Source organism: Macrobrachium rosenbergii, chromosome 4 (genome assembly GCF_040412425.1).
Source record: "Macrobrachium rosenbergii isolate ZJJX-2024 chromosome 4, ASM4041242v1, whole genome shotgun sequence".
NCBI lineage: Eukaryota > Metazoa > Arthropoda > Malacostraca > Decapoda > Palaemonidae > Macrobrachium > Macrobrachium rosenbergii.
In genome coordinates, this window is record NC_089744.1 from 8931700 (window position 1) to 8955299 (window position 23600).

The 23600-nt window shown below is 36.4% G+C and overlaps 1 protein-coding gene across 5 annotated transcripts in view; it reads right to left on the reverse strand.

Annotated features, from left to right (window-relative positions):
* The window catches only part of whd (carnitine O-palmitoyltransferase whd), a 195008-nt gene that overhangs the window by 67203 nt on the left and 104205 nt on the right, over positions 1 to 23600 (reverse strand). For all 5 annotated transcript variants that reach the window (XM_067089946.1, XM_067089942.1, XM_067089932.1 and 2 more), the window contains exons 9-11: positions 19133 to 19284; positions 14528 to 14688; positions 14283 to 14308 (exon numbers count right to left, since the gene is read on the reverse strand). In XM_067089946.1, coding sequence (XP_066946047.1) covers positions 14283 to 14308; positions 14528 to 14688; positions 19133 to 19284 — 339 coding nt within the window. The remainder of the gene's footprint in view (positions 1 to 14282; positions 14309 to 14527; positions 14689 to 19132; positions 19285 to 23600) is intronic.

The following is a 23600-nucleotide window of genomic DNA, read 5'->3' on the forward strand; positions in this document are numbered from 1 at the left end:
CAACTCACCACCCTGAACACACCAAATCTGACCCTATTTATTCTTTTCACCAGTATGGCTTCCCTACAGCTTTTTTGTTTGAGACAATTCCTATATACTGCATATCTTCAAAAAATTATTCCATTATCAGTCAAGTTCAATGTCTCCACAAATCCCTCCCTATTCTCTGTTTCCTCTTACAGCCAGTTCTTTCATTATTTTTACTACACATTAGACAATCAAAATTTTTGCACAATTCTTACTACACATTAAGACAATCAAATTTTTCGCAAAATTCTTTTCACTGTGACAAGCATTTTCAATGTCTAGGGTGTACAATGAGGCTCCTTGCACAATACCTTCCAAGATAAGATTGCAAAACTTCTGGGGCAAAATTATTTATTAAAAAAGTAATAACCAAAGCAGTTAATCATCTAGAGCAATTCTAAGCCAAATTGTTTGTCCAATAATTCCATTCTCAATTCTTCTATCCATCTCCTCCTTATCAGCTATAAGGTGGCTTCTTCATGCAACTTTCAAAATTAATGATAATGGGCGGTGGCTAAGGTGGGAACTAGATTCGCATCACCAGACAATTCTGCTCAGCACACTTTCACTAACCAGCTGTCTTAACAATATAATTCAGATCTTGAGACTATTCTTTGATACCAAAAGAACCTAGCTGGGAAAGATTTCTTCATCAGCATTTTTGTCCATTAACCCTTAAATGCCTACTGGACGTATCATACGTCGACTAAAATTGTCTGTTGGTGCCAAGTGGACGTACCGTACGTCAACTACAAAAAATTTCAACCTTCGGTCAACTTTGACTCGACCGAAATGGTCGAAAAACGCAATTGTAAGCTAAAACTCTTACATTCTAGTAATATTCAATCATGTACCTTCATTTTGCAACAAATTGGAAGTCTCTAGCACAATATTTCGATTTATGGTGAATTTTTGAAAAAACTTTTTCTTATGCCAAGAAGGTAACTCTGCGAAAATTTCAGAAATTCTTTTCGTCATTTTGTCGTAATTTTTGCACTGTTCTATATTAGCCCGTTACATAAAGTTTTATATATGAAAATGTGCGCAATTTCATGTAAAATACAGCAAAATACAACCCATGGTTGTAGCTTTTATCAGTTTGGAAATATTTTCATATAAATCACGATAACTGCCAAAATTTCAACCTTGGTCAACTTTAACTCGATCGAAATGGTCAAAAAAACGCAATTGTAAGCTAAAACTCTTACATTCTAGTAATATTCAATCATTTACCTTCATTTTGCAACCAACTGGAAGTCTCTAGCACAATATTTCGATTTATGGTGAATTTTTGAAAAAAACTTTTTCCTTACATCTGCGCCAGAAATTCTTTTCATCACGTTGTCGTAATGTTTGCACCATTTTATATTAGTCGTTACATAAAGTTTTATATATGAAAATGTGTGCAATTTCATGTAGAATACAACAGAAAATAACTCATCGTTGTAGCTTTATCAGTTTTGAAATATTTTCATATAAATCACGATAACTGCCAAAATTTCAACCTTCGGTCAACTTTAACTCAATCGAAATGGTAAAAACGCAATTATAAGCTAAAATTCTTACATTCTAGTAATATTCAATCATGTACCTTCATTTTGCAACAAACTGGAAGTCTCTAGCACAATATTTCGATTTATGGTGAATTTTTGAAAAAAAAAAAAAAAAAAAAAACTTTTTCCTTATGTCTGCGCGCGGTAACTGCCGAACATCTCAGAAATTCTTTCGTCACGTTGTCGTAATGTTTGCATCGTTTTAAATTAGTCGTTGCATAAACTTTTAAACATGAAAATGTGCGCAATTTCATGTAGAATACAACAGAAAATAGCTCATGGTTGTAGCTTTTACCAGTTTTGAAATATTTTCACATAAATCACGATAACTGCCAAAATTTCAACCTTCGGTCAACTTTAACTCGACCGAAATGGTAAAAAAACGCAATTGTAAGCTTAAACTCTTACATTCTAGTAATATTCAATCGTTTACCTTCATTTTACAATAAATTGGAAGTCTCTAGCACAATATTTCGATTTATGGTGAATTTTTTAAAAACATTTTCCTTACGTCTCTTGCGTAACTCGGCCGAACATCTCAGAAATTCTTTTGTCACGTTGTCGTAATATTTGCACAGTTTTATATTAGTCGTTACATAAAGTTTTATATATGAAAATGTGCACAATTTCATGTAGAATACAACAGAAAATAGCTCATGGTTGTAGCTTTTATCAGTTTTGAAATATTTTCATATAAATCACGATAAATAGAAAAAATTCGACTTTCGGTCAACTTTAACTTTCGACCGAAATAATTGAAAACTGCAATTGTAAGCTAAAACACTTACAGTCTAGTAATATTCAATCAATTAGCTTCATTTTTCAACAAACGGGAAGTCTCTAGCACAATATTTTGATTTATGGTGAATTTTTTAAAAAACATTTTTACGTCCAAGGTGATGCAATTCATGCATCATTTTGTGATAATATTTTCTCTGTGTTGCTTTGATCGTTTTACAATTTGTTATATACCAAAATCATTGCAATTTAGTGTACAATACAAAGAAAAACTAAATAACCTGTTAGCTTTAACCGTTTTGCTCACAGTGCGATTTGTATATAATTATATATGAAAAAATTTTTTTCTGCTGTCATATATTTCAATATTTATATATGATAATGATATTTTTTCCATTTCTGATGGTTGCATACTAAACTTCAGGCAATGACAAAAAAATGAGCCAAAAATGAACTCTTAATCTTAAAAACTAAGCGTGCTGTGATTTTTTGAAAAAAACTTTTTTTCATCTTCGGCGCTAACTCACCGAACGCCGCCGGCATACGGGAGACGTTTTTGTAAATAGAGGCTCGGCGTTTAAGGGTTAAGATTCTTTCAATTTTTTCTTATAAATATAGAATGAAGCATACAGTCTGTAAAAATTGATACATACACCAAAGGATTCTAGTCAAGTGTCTTGAAATATCCACCGTTTGCTGTTTAACAGGACTAGTGACCCCATAAAGTATGTCCAGAAAAATTATTTAAATATACCAAATCCCTGTGGCTTCAGAACTCTTTACAGGAAGCAAAGAGCAATAAATGGACTTGCAAATCCCAATCTTTCAAACAATATAAAACAAAGTTCTTAATGTCGTACAAGTCATCATCAACATTCTGAGATTCTGGAAGACAAACACTAGAATAGTACTGCCTAACACCTCATGCAATTTGCTGGAAAGTTTGACAAAATTTGAACCCTGATCTGCCTAAAAAGTAAAGGATGAACTGCAAAGTGGGATAGTTGTCTACAGTCTTAAAAATTCTGAACTAAGTGCTAGACGGGATAGTTTCAGGAAAATGCACTGAACACAGTATTAGACAAGTAGTACTCATTACCTGACTCTGCCAAAGGAAGAGGTTTCAAATCAACATTAACACTATTAAAACATCCTTAAACTGAAGAAACTGGGTAAAAAGTGGCAAGAAAAATCCTTTGAGTAGGTTCATAACTACAATAATTAATGAACATGTTACCACTAGCAGCTCAAAACATCAAGCTCAAGCCTGGAAAAAGTGTCGCTCCCAAATGACCAACCAGTGGGGTGCCATGATCTAGTCCAAATGACTTCCCTTCTGTTTTGTAAGTACTAAGCCTCATTAGAAAATACTGAAACATTAGGGTTCCATCACTGCCTCTCAAAGATTCCTATTTGTTAAGCATATCCCAGTTACACCAGCTTTGAAACAGACAAGCTCAGCAACCAACTTAATTTTCTAATCTTTGTGCACTGGTTAGAATCAACTGGTTTATTACAAAAAAGTATCTTGAGTTCTACAAAACCACTATGCGTGGCATTATTTGGTGATGACTTTGCTACTGCTCTTGTAGTGAAACAAGCTGGACATAAATCCAAGTCTCTGAATCAAGTTTGTCATTCATGACAGATTGGCACAGGTTTCTAAACAACTAGGTCATTAACTAACAATGAGAAACACTCAACAAGACACTAGACCTCATCATAAAACAACAGGTGAAGTGATAAAGTCTGACTCTAAGACAAACTGAGTGGGAAGGAACATCAGTGTAATAAAAACTGAGCAAGCAACCAAATTTTTGTTCTAATAGTCCAAGACACTTAAAAAAGAATGACTGAAAACTGTCACCACCACACAAACTCTTAATAAGTCTAGGGGTCCCACTTTCACCTACAATACAAACAAGTCCCTCAAACAAAGGAGGACTTATAATTTAATATAATGAGAGCTATAGTATAAAGCCTGGACCAGGATACAGTAGATCCCCAGTATTCAGGGGATACATACCACAACCCCCCCACACAAATAGTTAAAATCTGCAAATAGTTAACACTGCCCTCTAAAAATGCTTATAACTGCTTATCTTGAAAGTTCAAATACCAAATGTATACCTTGAACTAGCATCCTACACCAAATACACCTTAAACTATTATCCTATTACTGTATTAATCTTTGAAATGATATTATTATCCTTTCAAAGTTATCTTAAACATTTTACCCTTAAAAATATATACCTACATACTTCTAACCCTTCCAGCCAATAACACACACACACAGAGAGAGAGAGAGAGAGAGAGAGAGAGAGAGAGAGAGAGAGAGAGAGAGAGAGAGAGAGAGAGAGAGAGAGAGAGAGAGAGAGAGAGAGAGAGAGTTATTCTTACGTTAGATATCAAAAGATGGAAGAATCGAGAAAAGACTGGGAATATGTACGGTATTTGTTTCAAATTTTTAATAACTTGCTATACATATGCAAAAGTTGTAATTATAACATGGAAATTCAAAAAAAAGATTAATAACAGCAATGTTATGTTTACCTATAAAACTACAGTATACAAAAGAAATAAACATATGTTACATATGTATAAAAAATCTATCTCAGAGAGAGAGAGAGAGAGAGAGAGAGAGAGAGAGAGAGATAAGAGAGAGAGAGAGAGAGAGAGAGAGAGAGAAGAGAATTTAATTAATTAGATGAGAGAGAGAGAGAGAGAGAGAGAGAGAGAGAGAGAGAGAGAGAGAGAGAGAGAGAGAGAGAGAGAGAGATGAAACACAAAGAATATAATTTACATTAGATATGAGAGAGAGAGAGAGAGAGAGAGAGAGAGAGAGAGAGAGAGAGAGAGAGAGAATTTCAGTATCCTTTGACCACTAGGTGGCAACATTTATCTGACCACTGAGTAGCAACATCATCTACCCTTTTGGTCAGTATGTCAAGATATCTGACATGTTTGACAGGTTACACCCCCTGCCCTTCACTTCACGGCTTTGGAAAAAGATGAGGGAAAGAATTTGTACTGAACTAAAATCTTACTAATTCACTATATTTTCTTGAGTAGTTTACGATTTACTGGGGCAACCACGCAACAACCAAATCCCTCCGCATAGGTAAGTAGTTTGACCTCAACCCAACCACGCGACCCCATGCAACCCATTCGTTCTAGCACAGAATTCACTGTTAACACTGTCTTCCCATCCGTCTCATGTTCAATTTGCCACTGCAAATCCGGTCACTATTATTGATTTGGTTATATTATGTGATGATTAAAGTGAACTGCGTTTGTTTCTGATAAAAAGTGGTCTTTTAGGCGATTTTTGTGGTCGGTGTGAACAGTGTAAGGAAGGAACAGTTAGTCTTGTGAAAGATGAAATCATGGGACGTCGCAGTACAAACAGAACTGCCAGTGCCCGTCGTCCAAAACAAAAGAAGAAAAATCGACTTGCCAGAATGGTTCAACAATTCCGATTTTGAATAAGGTAAGTGTGTTTTTTATATACATAATATAATGGGGGTACAGTAGGATTCTCTTGGTTAGGATACTAAATCGTCAATAACTAGAAATTAAGGGTAAAATTTCGTCCCCCGTAACCGGTGGGAAGCGCGTGCAGTACAAAATTACCGCTTGCCAAGAATCTTTCAAAATGTGGATAAGGTGTGAAGCGCTGTTCTGCCACAGCGAAAATGAAATCAGAAATGTGTAAAATATGACCACTAAAATTTTGTGATAAATATTAGTTTTTGTCCCGTTGCCATTTTTGCTGTGTGTCCCTCCACCAGTTTTCTTGTCAGAGCTTACCACCATCTAGTGGTAGGTTCTGACTAGAAAATTGGCAGAAGATAGGGTTGCCCCGGTAAACCTTAGCCACTCCATTTTCTTTAATGAACTGATATTTTGCTGTGTTTAGTACATTAACAAAAATATATTTGAAAATTAGTAAATCACTTATTTATCATACAAAACAAATAAACTTGACAAATTTTTAATTAATTTGTATTTTTCCTAAAATACAAACCTGAGGTCTTTACATATAGATAACTTTCAGCTAAGCTGGTAAGTCCGGCCATTAAACTTTTGTAGGGTGGTTATGGTAACAGTTACCTATGGTAAGGGCAGAAGTACTACCCACCCAACCAGTATGCATTCAATCTCTTAAGTTTACCTTTAGGCCCAGGTAAAAGATCAATCTTCTTTCGAGGTTGAACGAGAACCAGAAGTCAAGACCAACCGTCCTATCCCTTGACTTCATCAAAAAAGGGCCATCTCACTTTTCATTCCTTGTTGGCCCTTGTACTGAAAGCTTCTGTTTGTGAGTACTACCACTGTCACAGACCTGACATGTAAGGACACTAAGACCTTTGGGGACCATGTTAGTATTGTAGTTTCATTGTTGTCATACTGAGGATTGTAAGCAGCAATTACTGCCTACATGTCCCACTCGTCACAGGAGTAATGTAACAGCATGAGGACCAAGGAAAAGGGCTCCAGACACCCTTCCTTGACTGAAAATAAGTTTTTAAAACTTAAGTCTCCAGATCAGTTTACAAATATATCTGTTCAGAAAAGAAACTAAAGTTCTATCAAGATACATTTGTGTACAAATAAAAATGTTATATCAGTTGGAATACTTCGACATTTCATAGGTCTTATCTTCTTACCTATCTCAGCAGAGAAGTTGGCAACCAGAAAGGAAAGAGATCAGAGTCTCGATCAATTCCACAGTCCTTATCAGTAAGATCTCATCGATACCAGAAATGAAAGTGGTTTAGCATAGCTAAGAACCATCATTCAAAATTCTGGAAACATAAAAGTTCTTCTTGTATACATGTTAGTATTAAAACCAATCTGGTAGCAGAAACTGATAAGGGAAAGTAGGCATGCTCAATCACTTCACGTTGCCAGAGAAGTAGAACTCTTCTACCCATGCATGGGCATAGACTTCAGTGATGGAACTTGTCTGACACACATCCCTCATCCTGGAATGTGTCTGACTGATGTCTGTGTTGAGCATGCTACTGCAACCGCATTCATCAGCACTGCACACAAAAAGGCGATGACGGGATAACCCCAGGGGATGTCCTACGATAAGATGTTCTATGTAGATACGTGCTGTGTTCTATGTAGATACGTGCTACGTACTCTACTGTCAACCTGTGCACTGTCAATGGACTTTGCATCGTCAACAGAGATGTCCTAGTACTGTCAATGGAATGTGCATTGTCAACAGAGGAGAAGACCTATGAGGAGATCCCCTATGATGACATGAGTACAGTAAGCTACTCAAAAGAGGAGTTGCCCTATGATGATAGGGTACCCCTCTTAACTTGACTAAAAACCACCATGGTGCTGTTCCTGAGCAACTTTACGTCAAGCCAAGAGACTGATCCTAATGCTTGAAGGCACAAGAAGAACTAGGATATTGAGTCGCAAAAGTTTGGTTAAGACTAGCCTAGATAAGAGTAGGCTAAGATGGAAATTGTATCCAACCTAACCTAACCCAATCCCAAACTCTTGAAGAATGGGAAAAGCATCTCCTTGCAGAAATCACAAATCCAAAGAACATGCTCCAGGATGTTGAAGAGCAGGTTTGATAAAGATGGGTTCAAACTAGGTGGGCTAGGCTAAGAACTCAACTACTTAGGCTAGGCTAAGTAAGCCACCAAACCTAGCCCCACTAAGTTCTTGAGGAACGGGAGAAATTTCCTCATCTGTCCTTAGCCAAGAAAAATCAGAGGTGTTCTTGAATCCTTTCTTGAGCTTAGAAGAGCTTCAACAGCAGTAGAAGCAATCACAGGTGGGGATTTAATCTTCAGAATTATTATATGAATATTATTGAGCTCCCGAATAACCACTTTATAAGAAGAATGAGAATCTTAAACTTCAAATTCTCCATTTCCTATGGTGAAGGTAAACCCCATGAGAGAGAGAGAGAGAGAGAGAGAGAGAGAGAGAGAGAGAGAGAGAGAGAGAGAGAGAGAGAGAGAGAGAGAGAGAGAGAGAGAGAGACTCTTCTCACACAAAGGGCTCCCACCATTCCCTGCTCTTGATGAGTCACGTCCTCGGAATCGTGAAAAGTTATGTTTGGACGGACTTGAGTCACGACCACGGACAAGGGCAAATGGACATACATCAGCCCTCGAGTTGAAGAGGCACATCCACGGACATGGGAAGTCGACTATCACTGAACCTTGCAAAGAATGAAGAGTTTGAATCAACTGGAGAACAAAGGTCGAATTCCCCTCCATGGACCAGGCCATACCTGAGGCCTGTCATCTTCTCTCCAAACTTGTACATGACGAGAAGGAAAAGAAGGGACACTTAGATTCCTTCTAAGTACCCGATACACAAATAAAATAACAATGGGCAGCACAGATCTTTTACAGAAGCAGGGATGTGTGGAAAAGTCAGACCAAGTATTCGTACTGGCCAATCCAGACCGTGTACATGACATCAGGGTCACAGTCACGTATGTAAACATGATTTCCATGGAAACACAATCTTGTGTAGAAAAGTCCTGACTACGTACATAAGTAGAAAAGTCTCGACCGTATACATGTCCAGGGCATTCCAGACCTCGGACTTGAACAGTAGGGTTGTGGTCAGGTACGTAATCTGGAGAAGAGAACGTTTCCACACCCTTTCGTATGAAGGACTCCCACAGACATACGTTCCTTCGACCCCGATATCACGTCAGAGGCCAAGTGATGAGGACTCTATCCTAACATCGAGTTGACACCAGGCCCAGGGTGGAAACACATCCATGGACGTGCAGAATCCCTTGCGTACATCAAAGGAAAGCGCATCGTTTCTTTGGCTGGACGTCCTTGAACACAGGAAGACAAACATAGAACCAGGTCACGTTCGTGGAAATCTGGAACTATGCTGACTAAGCCAGGAATGCGCGAGCGTCGAAGGCGACAAAGCCTATGCTGGAAACACGTCGCCAAATGTCCAGAATCTCTCACGTCCAACGAAGGACAGCACATCAACTCTCTGACTGGAATGTCTGCTAGAATTTCCATGGATGCTTCTATCTTGAACCATCTGGTGAGAATTGTTGGCTCGGAGTTCCAAAGAAAATTGAGTTCCTGTTCACGACAAACCCCTGGACAAAGCCAAATGTTCGAGACAAGCATGCTCTGAGTCTCAGATTTCCGAAAAACCAAAGAACTCAGGAGCAGCTACCAAGTCACGTACAGTAAGAACGTCGGTTGCTCCCTCTACCCTAGTGTCCGTAGAAACGGGCAGAGGAGATACTAGTTCGCGGAATATTCCCGGAACTAGTATCGGTGACACAGGCTAGCTCTTCAACTTGCCACATCTAAGGAAAACTGTGCACCTGGTGCTCTAAGTTTGCAGGGTCTCAGAGAGACACCCATGTCCGTAGACGAGGGAGAGCATCGAAAGAAGAAGGCAAAGACAATGATGGCAAAAGGATTTTCTTCTTCAACTTCCGCTGCAACCAGAGGGCCTCACCACAGTACACGTGTGAAGAAAGCAAAGAGTTCCCAAAACCCCAACGTCTGAGATGGTGGAAGACGGGTTGCATTTCTCTTGAAAGACCGAGCAGATCAATCTAAACTTTGTCGGAGGAATCGGCTGATGACATGATAAGAATTAGCTATGGCATCACAATCCTATCCATGATGTCACCGAGCAGACAACTCTTACAAAAGCTGAAATTACAAGTAAGAGCAGGTTTAATCATACTCTAAAAAAAAATTGTGATAAAATGAGTTTATTTCATACATATGATAAAAGGGTACCCAAAGTGAAGGGCCTCAGATGACAAAACATCGGAAGGGAGACGAGAAGCCACAGAAACAGACGAAGGCTATGTCAGAGAAGCAGTCCATCTAAGACTGGTACCCCTGAATGATGACATAAACCACACACCTGAGCCTGGAAAAGAACAAATTGGCGTTGCCCCCACCGAACCAAGAGCTCCCAGGCTCTGAAAGAAACAAACTGCTGTCAGACCTGGCTTGGATCCAAACTTCCACCCCAGAACCAACGAGTTGGACGGGGTACACCAATACGTGATGTGGCAACACTGGGAGAGAGAAGAGAATGTAGAGGGGCTCCCAGGATCTGAGCAGAACACGCCGCCGTCCGACTTCAAGGAAAGCAGCAGGGCTGACGACTGTCATGCAAGAAGAAGACAGGGAAGTCCAGAGGCAAAACAAGTTCTGAACTGTAGGGCCTGAAAAGAAACAAATAATATGTCTTCCCCCTCAGGAAGGGAAGAAACCTCCCAACCTGAGAGAAAGGAAAAGAAATATATCTGTATCTAAGGGAAGGGAGTGAGCTGTACGACTCACCCCTCCCCCACAAAAGACAGGAAAGAGAGAAGACAGTAAATTCTGACTGGTCCTGAGCATGTAGTCAGGACCAACACAATCGCAGAACTTGCGCCATTAACATTCGTGTTGTGGGAGTGGAAGAAAACTTGCTATAAGTAAGACGAATCCTAGCATGAAACCCTTGGCTGCAACACAAACCCATAACGTCTCGATCATCTCAATCTACACAACATCTGAAAGACTAAAACATTACCACGTTCCCAGAAATTTGTGTAGTTTGAATCAAAACATTATGATTCTAAAAAAGAAAACAATTAAACACACACCTAGAAGAAGGTGTTCGAGAAACAACAATGATATAAAGGGAGAAAAACCACACCTAAGCCTACTATGCAATATGAGTAAATAAATATATCACTGAAGACACAGAAATAAAACATATTGAAATGTCTTAATATATGAAAATACACAAATGTTTCAATATATCCAAATCAATATTTCAGATTACAAACATAAAATATACAAGAGGAAAAAGGCCAAGCGGCAGGACAGAGAAGAAAAGCATGTCTTATTGAGAACGCGGCCAAAAGTAAACTGAAGAGATTGAATGCATACCCGTTGGGTGGCCAGTACTTCTGCCCCTACCATAAGTAACTGTTACCATGACCATCTTGCAAAAGTTTAATGGCCGGACTTTCCAGCTTTGCGAAGGTTATCCATATGTAAAGACTGAAGGTTTGTATTAGGTGTAGTAACAAATCCATATTACATATGAGAGAGAGAGAGAGAGAGAGAGAGAGAGAGAGAGAGAGAGAGAGAGAGAGAGAGAGAGAGAGAGAGAATTATTTTGTTATTTAATGTTATTTAATCCAATTAAAATTAATAGGTATTATTTGAAAATTAGTACTGTAAATCACTATTTTACCATAAAATGTATATGTATGGTACAGTACAGTATTTAGTCATGAAAATACGAAAATACAGAATATTGCTCTACAAAAAATCTGCGAATGGGTGAGTTTTCCCGCGAATAATTTACTGATAGGTTCCACAGAAAATTCCGCGAATCACTGAGTCCAGGAATTGTGAGAGTGCGAATCCAGGGAGTTTACTGTATATGTAAACATGCTTCAATATGGGTTTTCTGTCAAACTGCAAAACAGAACACCTTGAAGGTTATGATTTAACTCACCACTTTTACCTTGAAACAATTGGTGAGTATTTAACCCAACTTCAATATATTTAAAGAACAACAGCTGAACCTGAAACACCTTTTCACTGACTGGTAGAACTGCAACAAGATTTTTAGGAAATACTCTTGATCCTTAGTAGTGAAACTTGGGATTGAAATGGCTTGTTAGCAGTGGTAACTTGAATCTTTTGACAGGAAAAGTATTCTTGTGAGTGACTGCATAATCATAGGGCACAACTTACATCACTTATACTGTAAGTCATCCAAAGACTTATCCTCTATGCTAACACTAACAACTACATCAACTTTCTCATCTACCTTTTTTGATTTTACTCCAAGAAATTATTCAATGATTTGTTTTCCCCAACAGTCTGTTTTCAGTTTAAATTCCTTATAATCTATATAATTTCATCTGTTAATGTTTCACCAGAATTTAACAAGACTTTAAAACAGCAAATGAACTATTTACTACTGACAAAGATGAACAGGCTTTAAAATTTACTTTTGAATCCACTTTATAATGTATGCCACACTGAATGAAGTCTTTCTAAAATGGAAGAAATGTCTCAAAATTAACACAAAAACATCTTTACACTCTCTGTAAACTAGATATCCAGATTCCCATTTTGCTTATCACATTCAACAATTCTTTTCTGAACTATATTTTTTTTGTTAATCAAGCTCCTACTCATAAATGTAATCTGTATATTGTACAAAAATTTTGTTCATGTTAAATAAGCTTACATTTCATGTCTTCACTGAATATACAGCAAATCATTTCAACTTCAGCTAGTCTTCCCATTGAAATGTTCTCACAGCATCATCCTGACTATAAAATAAACGACGAAACTTCATCTGTAAAAATCTCTGCTTTACTTTTTCTTAGAGCAATACTGTCTGATTGGTTATGGTATCCAGCAATTTTTCTATTATATCCTTTGCCTTATATTTCTTAAATCCTCCTATGGTTGTTGACGCACAAAAAAATTAACAATAATTTGAGTGTCAATTTTTTTAGTTCAAAATTCCTACAAAAACCAACAAAATAGCCAAACTTAATCGTAACATAAGAAATGTACTGGTCACATTCTCAGGACTAAAGTAAAGACAATAGCCAACTTATGAAGATCTTATATTTCTGCATTTCCTAAAATTTCTGGAAATGCTTTCCACTGAAAACTGTAAATCCAAACTTTGCACCCTTGTACATAGAAAATTGCAATAGTACTAATCTACATGATTTTTCCACTTACTTTCATTAATAAAAACAATAATGGACCTAGGTTAGCAACACTACTGTAACTGAATTGGTCTTCCTCAAACAAAACCCATAGTATAATGTAACCTTAATGAAAAGTCTACTGGGATACCAATTCAGGAAGAATTCAGTAATTGGCCTATCAATGTCCTATCTTCAAAAGGGATGTTCTAATCAAGATCATGATATGACAAAATAATGATGATTCAGAAGCCTGGTTGCTTTGTATAGCTAATTCTCAATCCCTATAATCTTCCATATATGAAGGATCTCAAAAAATACTCCATGGCAACAGAAGGTAGTAAAAGCAAGCAGTGATGGCAATATGCAATCGTGAGCTTGCTGAAAACTAACTCCATAACAACAGCACAGTAGAATGTCCATAAAAATGCTACTTGGTAGCTTGCACCTTATGGCATGAAGAGGAAGAGCAGTGTGCTCTTACATCATTTTAGCAACAAAACCACACAGACAGGGCAATGGTTAAATAGGTTGTTTAGGTGATAGGCAGTTTATAGTAAATTGATGGCTTGTCATGTCAGGAGTATGAACAGATAATACCATTGCATAACTAGTATGAATTGTATCTCATAAAAGCTATGGCTTGTGGTAGTGACAACCAACTTGATCTCATATTTTATAAATTCTCAAACATAAGCACATTCGTTTTCCTTAAACTCTGTTACATAGCTGTGTAATTATTCATAATTTTGTGAAAGCTTACCAAGAATTCCTTCTGTGGCACTGACAAACCAATATTAAAAAGCATAGATGTCCCCTCTACTTTATATGACAAATAGATGTCCCCTCTACTTCCTATGACAAATAGATGTCCCTCTACTTCATATGACAAACTCATCATCTTTCCCTATCCCTTTGAAATTTACACACTATGCAAAAAATATTCCTTGAATAAATGCTTCCTAGCTTTGCAATTATGAAGTTTATCATGACCTGATAAATGTCAGTTTAATGAAAATACAAAATTAACAGGAAGCATTTTTCATTGACCTAATAAGGGAAAAAAAGCATTGCCCCTCAAAAACACTACATATCAAATCTTAAAATGGCATTTCCAAGCAAATTATTTACATGTAGCTGTAGATTTCTGTTAAATGCAAAAGACTCTAGATCTCAAGTCAAACTGAGGCAATAATATAAAAAAGATTAAAAAACAATAGCAATCTTTGTAAACTTACCAACTGTGCTCTGCATTAAAACCAATCTGAAATGTAAATAATACATATGAGACAAATTATAACATAGTAAAATTGTAAATATAATCATCATACAACAGAACAACTACTACTATGTACAGAAAACTTCAGTAAAAATGCTGAATAATAATTCACCAAGGACATGCAATGCAATATGTTAGTGTTTGTACACAAAATATTTCTAACAAGAAAAAATACTGTTTAAGAAACCAGACAACAATACCTACCCTTCCATTCTTCATGACAATTACATTGAATGACTTGTCATACCATCTGTCATAGCCCTTGCCATGAAGCATTGCATGTCCAAATTTATCTAACTGATCAGGATCATCTTCACAGTAGTCATGTGACTCTTCCTCAAGGACAAGTACAAATGCAGACCTTTCTGTAAGCATAACAGGAAATTAAACAATATCCAGTTTTCATACCATGAAAAATTATGGCAATACAGACGGGATTGAGACAGCAAGTTGTAACCTTACTATGTTATGTACTGCCCTAGCTTAGACCAAGGTACTTTACATTGTAAACTTATAATAAGGACTCATGGTAAGAGAAGCTACCCCTAAGCCGTATAACATATCCTGACTAGTTGAGTTATACAGCATAACATCCTGAAGCTCAAAACAAGTTACCTTCATCTCATTACTTACAAAATAAAAGGGGCAATGGTCCTTTAAATGTTACACACAGAAAAATATAAGATACATACTCCATTTTACATATTTAAGGCCAAATCAAGTACATCAGAACTAATAAGCTGAAGCATACACCATGAATTTTTCAACAATAAACCATTTATCCTATCATTATTGTTTGGTAATTTAGCCAGACCACTGAGCTTTAATAATGTCTAGATTGGGTTAACTGAAACTGATGGGGATTTATGAAATTTTTTCATCTTATTTGTTTCCAAACCCAGACAGTTGTTGATTATATTTTGGATGTTCATGTAAAAAAAAATGTTTCAGCATCAGTGTTACTCAACATCCTATATATAAAGAGACTGGATCATGTGGGCTATTCATCAAATATCCTTGGGTCAAACAGGAGCGATCAACTCTAAGAGGCCAAAATCACCAATGTAATTCTTTTTGATATGTTGAATTCTGTATCCCTATTTTGGGACTGGTCTATATTAATGTGTTGCTATCAGGTTCATTATTCTATATATGTTGCCATTTATTTATTAAGTTGGTTTGAGGGATGTTATATAGTCACTATCAGAAACATTTTCTTTGAGGCCTACATGGACAAGAATCCAACATATTTCTATATTTTTACCATTTCCATATGATTTGTGAAGAGAAAATTTATTTTGAAGAAGATTCCCAATAAAGGCTCATCAACAGTGCATCAATACTGCTAACCACAACTGGCCCATACTCTTTGATTTTCCATGCACTCTCTTGCTAAGCAGATATTTTTAGGCTTTTTAATTACCATCATACGAAGCCAAGTACAAAAATATCAGGAAAACTGAAATAAAATCTTTAAGGAAAAATCAACATTATTTTTCTGCATATCCACCATTTAACCCTTACAGGCCTGCCTATAGTATATACATTAAACAAAACCCCATGACTGGGCAAACTTTACAGTCTGCCAATGTTTTTTTTAAATAATATCAATGGAAAGAAGATATGTAAATGCTCATGGTATAAAAGACAAATTTTAAAAAATTTTCTGTATCTACCACAGGAAGTTGAAAATGAATATTTCCAACCCTGTGCAGGGCCTCTTTTCCAACACATTTGTAAAAATACCAGCTATTTTTAGCGAGTTCTACATGTTCTTCCTAACATTTTTTTTTTTACTTTATTTTGCAAAATTACAATTACAGCTCACACAATATCATAAAAATAAAACCAGCAACAAACCATGAGTATATATATATAGACAGTTATAAGAGATACACTGGGATAAGGGGATGAAGTACCTTTTTAGCAAGTAATACATGTTCTTTCTAATATTCTTTTTTAACTTTATGCAAACTACAATTATAGCTCACATATTGTAAAAGAAAGATAAGAACTAAAACCAGCAATAATCCCAGAGTACATTTTTGGACAAATATATATATGAGATGTACTGGGAAAGAGAAATGTAATACCTTCATCCATGAAATCTCATGGGAGACAGTGTCACTGAGCTGAGGTGAAAGTGCCATTTACTGTTCATTCAAGTGATCTGAATGCTTTCCCTTAAAATTCTTCCAAATATCATGGCATGAAATAAGGTATATCATATGATGCGCACTGGCAGCCCTCTTGTACCAATAGTGCATATCAAAGGATGCATACCACTATGAAAGGGTTGACTCTATACATTTTTCAAGGTGGTGTTTCCACCTCCCCAACTCTTTCTTTCAAGACCTTTCTATTAAACCAAGTTGAAATGCACATTCAACACCATCCCAAGATTCAAGCTGGATTCCTCTTAAATGTTCTTTGAGCTCTGGGAGAAGGAAAAATTAAGGACTATAGGGTGGGTGTGGAAATGTCCCTTACTGCCCATTCAAGTGATATGAATGCTTTCCCTCAAAATTCTTTCAAATATGGCACAAAATAAGGTATGTCATATGATGTGCACTGGTAGCCCTCTTGTACCAATATTGCACATCAAAGGATGCATGCTACTATGAAGGGTTAACTCTATACATTTTTCAAGGTGGTGTTTCCACCTCCACAACTATTTCTTTTAAGATCATTTTATTAAACCTAGTTAAAATACATACTTAGCATCATCCCAAGACTCAAACTGGACTCCTCTTTAATGTTCTCTGATCTCCGGGAGAAGGAAAAAATGTGGACTATAGGGAGGGCATGGAAAAGTTACCCATCGAAATGCCCTCAACTCCCTCGCAACCCTTGATAAAAGTGCCAGTGTTATTGTGCTGGAACACAATTCTATGGTACAGTTCCCTTGCTAATTTTTTGCCAATGCAGTCTCCAATTTTGGCAAAACCCCAATGTAATGATTCCCAATGACTGTTTTAGAATGTTTTCTGTCCTTCAAGCAAATCAATCAAAATCACTAATTCAGAGTCCCAATACACCTTTACCAAAACATTCTGAGCAGATCTTTCCACTCTGAATTTCACTGGTGAAGCTGATCCTCTCGTTAACCACTGTTTTGAATTTTAATTTCTTGGTCATATTCATGGTTCCAAGTTTTGTCTTCAGTAACAGTCTGGTAATAAAACTTTGTTATATTTTCTTCAATCTTTGTTAAAAGCTCGACAGTGAGTGCAGTTCTTTCATTCAGTTGGTCTTTGTGCAACATTTTTGGGGCCCAACACAGAAAGTTTCACTCAAACCTTTTATTTAAAATCAGAAACTGAAAAATCATTTATGAGCACAAACTTCAACATTTTTCCTGGAACTTTTCAACTTGCCCTTGTATGTTCACTCACCCTACTTCCTATGCCACTATTATTTTGCATCCTTACTCAGTTTGCCAATTAACTGTGAAATTTTGTGGGGTAAAGGGATACAAAAGAATACAATATTTGATGTTACTCATTAATAATTAAAACAGGCAACAACCTGAGGTGCTAGGATTATGTAGTGAATACCTACAGATGTACAATAAATAAAGGCATGAAACAAATAGATTAAATGTAATGAATGACAAAGCAAGGACTGAGAGTGAATCGTGACTCTCTCTCTCTCCCTCAAATGACGCTAGTTTTTGTATATTATGTCTTCAGGTGCATATCTATATCCAACGTTTACAACATGTTGGAAATGAGTGAAGAGGTAACAAGGCAGCAGATCTGGCAACAACAGAATAATTTCTATGTAGGAGGAGAACTAGCTACTTTGGTGGGTTGCAATCTACTGAAGTAGTAGTTTAGTGTGCCGTCATCCTGGAGACAATATGAAATCTCCATGTGATATCACACAGTCTTGTGGTGTTAATTGTATACTGCCATAACATTCCTCTACCTTTGTTGAAAGATACTCAAGTATATACCATCAATAAAAATCCTCTTGAACCTTACAAGTTACATTTCTTTAGTTGCTGACCTTGTAATGCCAACAGTTCTAAACGATTTTGATGAGCATTTCCAGTGTTTGTCTACACTAGCATTTACCATTTACATTGGTTCCATAGCAAGAACAAATTTGTTTAATGGGATATTGAAAAGATCTCTATGTTCACGGGGTGGGAGATGACTAGTTTTAGGACATAGTTTTAGGACAATTTCAGGTGAGAGATGTTTATTTTAGTGACAATTACAGAAATTCAATACAATTTTTCTATGTTTCAGGCTAGTTGCAGTATTTTTACCTATATTTTCCTGTTGCAACCCACTTATCTTTTGAGGCATTTAAAGTAAGTACTGCAACAGAGGAGGAGAGACTGAATAGCTGTGAGCACTTCTTCTCATGAGTTTTCCATCATTCTCCCTACTACAATTCTCTTCCTCATTTACTGCAAATGTAAAAAGCTGCTGTAGTGTGGTTGACGCATGTGGTGGGGTTTTGAAGTCAAATTAATAACAAACTTAGATGGAAAACACCAAGCTATGATGGAATCATTGCAGAGATGATTTTGTTAAAAGACGAAATGATGCCTCATATACTATTTCTTTATGACACCGACCTTTGGAAGGAGAAAACCTAGTCCCCTGTGAAAGTGGCACTTGCTGTTAACACGTACTGGCCCAACCTTTTACAGGAGGTCAGTATGGAGCACTGCTGTTGGAATGGAATAAACAATTTAGGTTAAAGGCCAAGTGCTGGGACCTAAACTGCTGTTGATAAACTTAATACCTGGAAATAAATAATTTTAGCTTCTCATGATATTATAACTATACGTACCAATTACTTCCAATGAAGATCTATTGATTCCCTTATTGAAGTATTTTGAGCGTGCTTCAGCCCAAGGTTTGCGTTCACCAGCCGTTAGAGCACCAAGGAAAGCTTCTCCTTTTTCCGGTTCAGACTCATCATTCAAGATACGTTCAAATTGGCTGTAGAGACAAAATAATCTGTATTGCAGTATTACCTTAAACCTTACACTGACATGCAATAAATAATGTCGAATGAACCATACACATGGATGACAGTATGATGTTACTATCCCAGAAATTCATTAACAATCAAATTCCCAGCATTCAATATCTCTTCTTGTGACAAACCACATCTTTCTGCAATGTCAGAAGCTTTAAATTAGCCATCACTTCTTTATATAAAATTAAAGATTTGATTATTTGTTACATGACACTATCAGCATTTCATTTACCTCTGGTAGAAATGAACTATTCTTACTTATTGGAATCATATCTTTTTCATTGTTTTTCTGTAATTGACCTCTGGTAGAAATGAACTTTTCTTACTTATTGGAATCATATCTTTTCATTGTTTTTCTGTAATTGACTGGAGTATCCGTAGGGTAATTTTTGGCAGCTGTTATCTCAAATGCCACATTCAGTTAGCTTCACTGGGTAGTGACCACATAATCAATGTTCTTACACCTTGGTCTGTGCCATAACCTATGCACCACAGCCTTTCAGATCGATATGATAAAATGTATTTTATAGTTTTACTTATCGTTAAAATTCACAAGTTGAATTACAATTATTTTGATCGTGTATATTTTTGCATTTTATGGAATGTTTTTGTTGAAAACAAATGTGTTAGTGAACTTAAGTTTTAACTGTCCCACTATTTTATTACTGATGATCTTAATTATCTCACATTCATTTAACAGTATATTTTAATATAAATAATAATAAACTATAATAAATTAACTAAAATGAAAAAACATGAAAAAGGAAAAAATATTTTTGCTGCAACAGTAATGTTTGATTATGCTCCTGACCCCACAGTTCCAAAATCAGAAAAATTCCAAAAACCAAAACACATCTGGCCCCGAAGATTTCGGGTAAAGCTTTGTGTACCTGTAATCTAAATTTCATTATCTTACTTTCCATTTTTGAGACTCCACTTCATTTTACTTAACAATTATGCATTCATCTCTCAGCCTAGGCATTTACATATGTAGCTAATTCTATAATTTTTATCATGTTTTATTCTTCATTTTTCATCTTTTACCATGAGCTTTAATTCATACGTTTCTACATTGGTTTATTATTTATACTCTATAAAAATAATGAAATACAGTATATATAGATATCGCCGGTTAAACCGGACTATCATCTAAGACGGACACCCTGGCCCCCCTATTAGTTCGTCTTAACAAGGGTCGACTGTAATACTGTAATAATATTTGAAAATTAGTATGTACTGTAAACCATTACTTTAGCATAAAATGTACCCTCTAAAAATGCTTATATTCTCATCCTGAAATACTTATATATCACTTTAATATAATTTCCATAGTACTTTAATGTAATTTTAATATTTCAATAGTATCAATTCTGAGCATCTATCTTCACTTTAATGAGGTCCAGGTCTATCCTGAATGGAAGGGAGAAAACCAGTTTCTCTCTCTCTCTCTCTTTGAGTTACGTATCATTTAATCTTAGATTATCAATGTTAATGAGTACGACAAAATATAAGAGAGAGCAAAACACCAAACAAGTAAGAATGGCTTATAAACAGTGAAGTGGGAGGTTCCCCTCAGCACAGAGTGAGGTGCTAACTTGGGAAAACAACTTAAAATACTTTCACTTATTTGAGACTATCAGCACTTTTGCTGATAAAACCTTTTGGCCATTATGAATTTATATACATTAAAGAATTTTTGACTCTGCATGGAAATTAATTTTTTATTTTAAAAACACTGGTTTATATTGTTTTGAAAAGCTAGTTTCAAACATGTGGCCACATCCTCATCATGGTACAAACAAGCATTCTAAGAGTACTGCTATTATAAGCCCAATCAACTCCCTACCAACTAAACTAAGAACATTCCAACCCCTGATATCAGACAATAGGCAGGTGGCCTATCTTCATGGACATCAATGTATTATAGTAATTTGATTGAAATTCATTCAAATGTGTAGAAAGAGTTGCAATGACCAGGTAAATGGGTGAGACAGGGACACTGATAAGCAGACATGTCAGGTATGATGCCTTACTTTTGTACCAAGTTTGACAGAAATCCTTTTAATTGTGTAGGTGAAGTTGCAATGACTATAAAAATGTATCAGAGATATGATCTTCCTTCACGCACATTTATGCATGAAAGTCTACCTCTGTACAAAGTTTGACTGAAATGCCTTCAAGTATACAAGAGCAGTTGCAATAGCAAGGTTAAGTGTGACTGACAGTTTCTTCATGTAGTAGGCTTCAATTTGTTTCAAATTTGACTGAAATGCCTTCAACCATTTAAAATGAGCTGTAATGACAAGGTAAGTGTGACAAACACAGTCTAACAGGTAGATGATCTTCTTTCAAGTATATCTATGGATAATGGCCTTTCTTTGTACCAAGTTTGACAAATACCTTTAACCATGCAAGAAGAGTCAATAAAAGGCAAATGTGGCATAAATGACACAATGATGGACAGACTGGCAAAATAACTCCCTTTTTGATAGCATAGCTGCTGTTTGTCCTCAGAGGAGTTATACTCTCTTGGTCTCACCAAAGCTTCTTAAGACAGACCAACCGATTACAAAGAATTCTCTTATAGTTGGTCTCGGCCAGAATAGTGCTTGTTGGCAGTGGTAGAATATAAAGTTCAGGAGGGCCCTATCTCCTGTCCTACAATGGCTGCTTCGGCTTTCACTATTTCTCACTCACACAGATGCGACAATATAAGTTGGCAGCCATTTTCATTACTGTCTGGTCTGTCTGAGAGTTCATTGATCTCCAGGTTGTGCTCCAGATATCGTGTTCAACTATGCATTTTTCGAGCATCATTACTCCAAATAAGCTAAGTACAGTACAGGCAGTCCCTGGTTACTGGCGGGGGTTCCGTTCTGACGGTGTGATAACCGAAAATCTGCGGTTTTTGGTGCTTTTTCAGCCATTTTCGAGGCTTATTGGCGCCTCTGTTGGGTATGTATTGGCGCCAATACTCAATTATTGGCGGATTTCGGGGCTGAAAATCGCTGATTTTCGTCGCTAGACAAGCGCCGTAAAACCAGATCGCCGATAACCGGGGACTGCCTATACTTAGTTTTAAGACCCAGTGAAAAGTTTTATTTCCTTAAAATTTTAACCAGTAGGCTTATATCTGTTTAAATTGAGAGCCAGCAGACCTTTTGCAAGGCAAGAGTAGATCACTAGGCTACGCTGTATTTGCCATGGTGTTTTTTCTTGTCTGACAAAGTGATAATTAGAATTAAGGCAATAATATTAGACCATTGTGTTATTGAAACTTATTATGGCAATGACCTTTTTAACATTGATAGATAATTTGAAGTTACTGAAAGTGTAAATTGAGTTAGTCACTAACTTCTTGTTTACAAAACATAGACATGATTGTAGTTCCAATCTTGCTTGACTAACGAGCCTTGATGTTTATAAAGGCCAGTAGTTCCTTTGTAGTATTTTATAATCAAACCATATGGTTTTATAACACAGTTCCCTGGTTATCCTTAATATCGGGGTTCTGTTCTAGTGTTGAGAGGAAATATACTCATGTGGACCTACTTCCAACAGGTATTTCTCCACCAGTAGTGACGTCACAAGTGTTGGGAAAATTGTCATGACATTTGTCTTTTTCCTAAGGGAATACAAAAGTACTTTTTTGTAATGGTGAGCTTTGCCAAACAATTCAAAATCTTAGAGATACTGATTTTATATATTTTTGGTATGATAATTCCAATAATTATTAATTTTATTTATGTACCTGCTATGGCTACACAAGCTTTACCTGATGCTTGGAAATAGAACAAGTCATCAAAGGTTATGAAATGTGTAGAAATACACAATATGGTTATCCATTTCATTTTGTCTTAACCCTTTCTGGACAGGCATGATCATGTAAGGCATAATAATATCTCTAGCGTGTGGAGCAGACCGCCTCTGGTGAGAATCAATATTTTGTGCCATACAGTTTGAACAAATTTTGCAGGGAAAAATGTTCAAATCACTTCAGTGGGCCATAAATGACTTATAGCAACTCTTATGGCAAAACCAATACCTCAGTACAAGACAGGTATGACCCGAGATTTCATAGGGGAATGTATTGCATCCCCCCATCCCAGGATGTCTTTTTGTATAGTTGCTCATAAATATACCCAGGGATTGCTGTTGGTTTTAGTCCTTACATTTTATGATAGTATGTCAGCTACAATTGTATTTTTGCAAACGAAGATACAATGAAATATTAGAAGAAACATGTATACCTCACTAAAAGGTGTGTAATTATAAT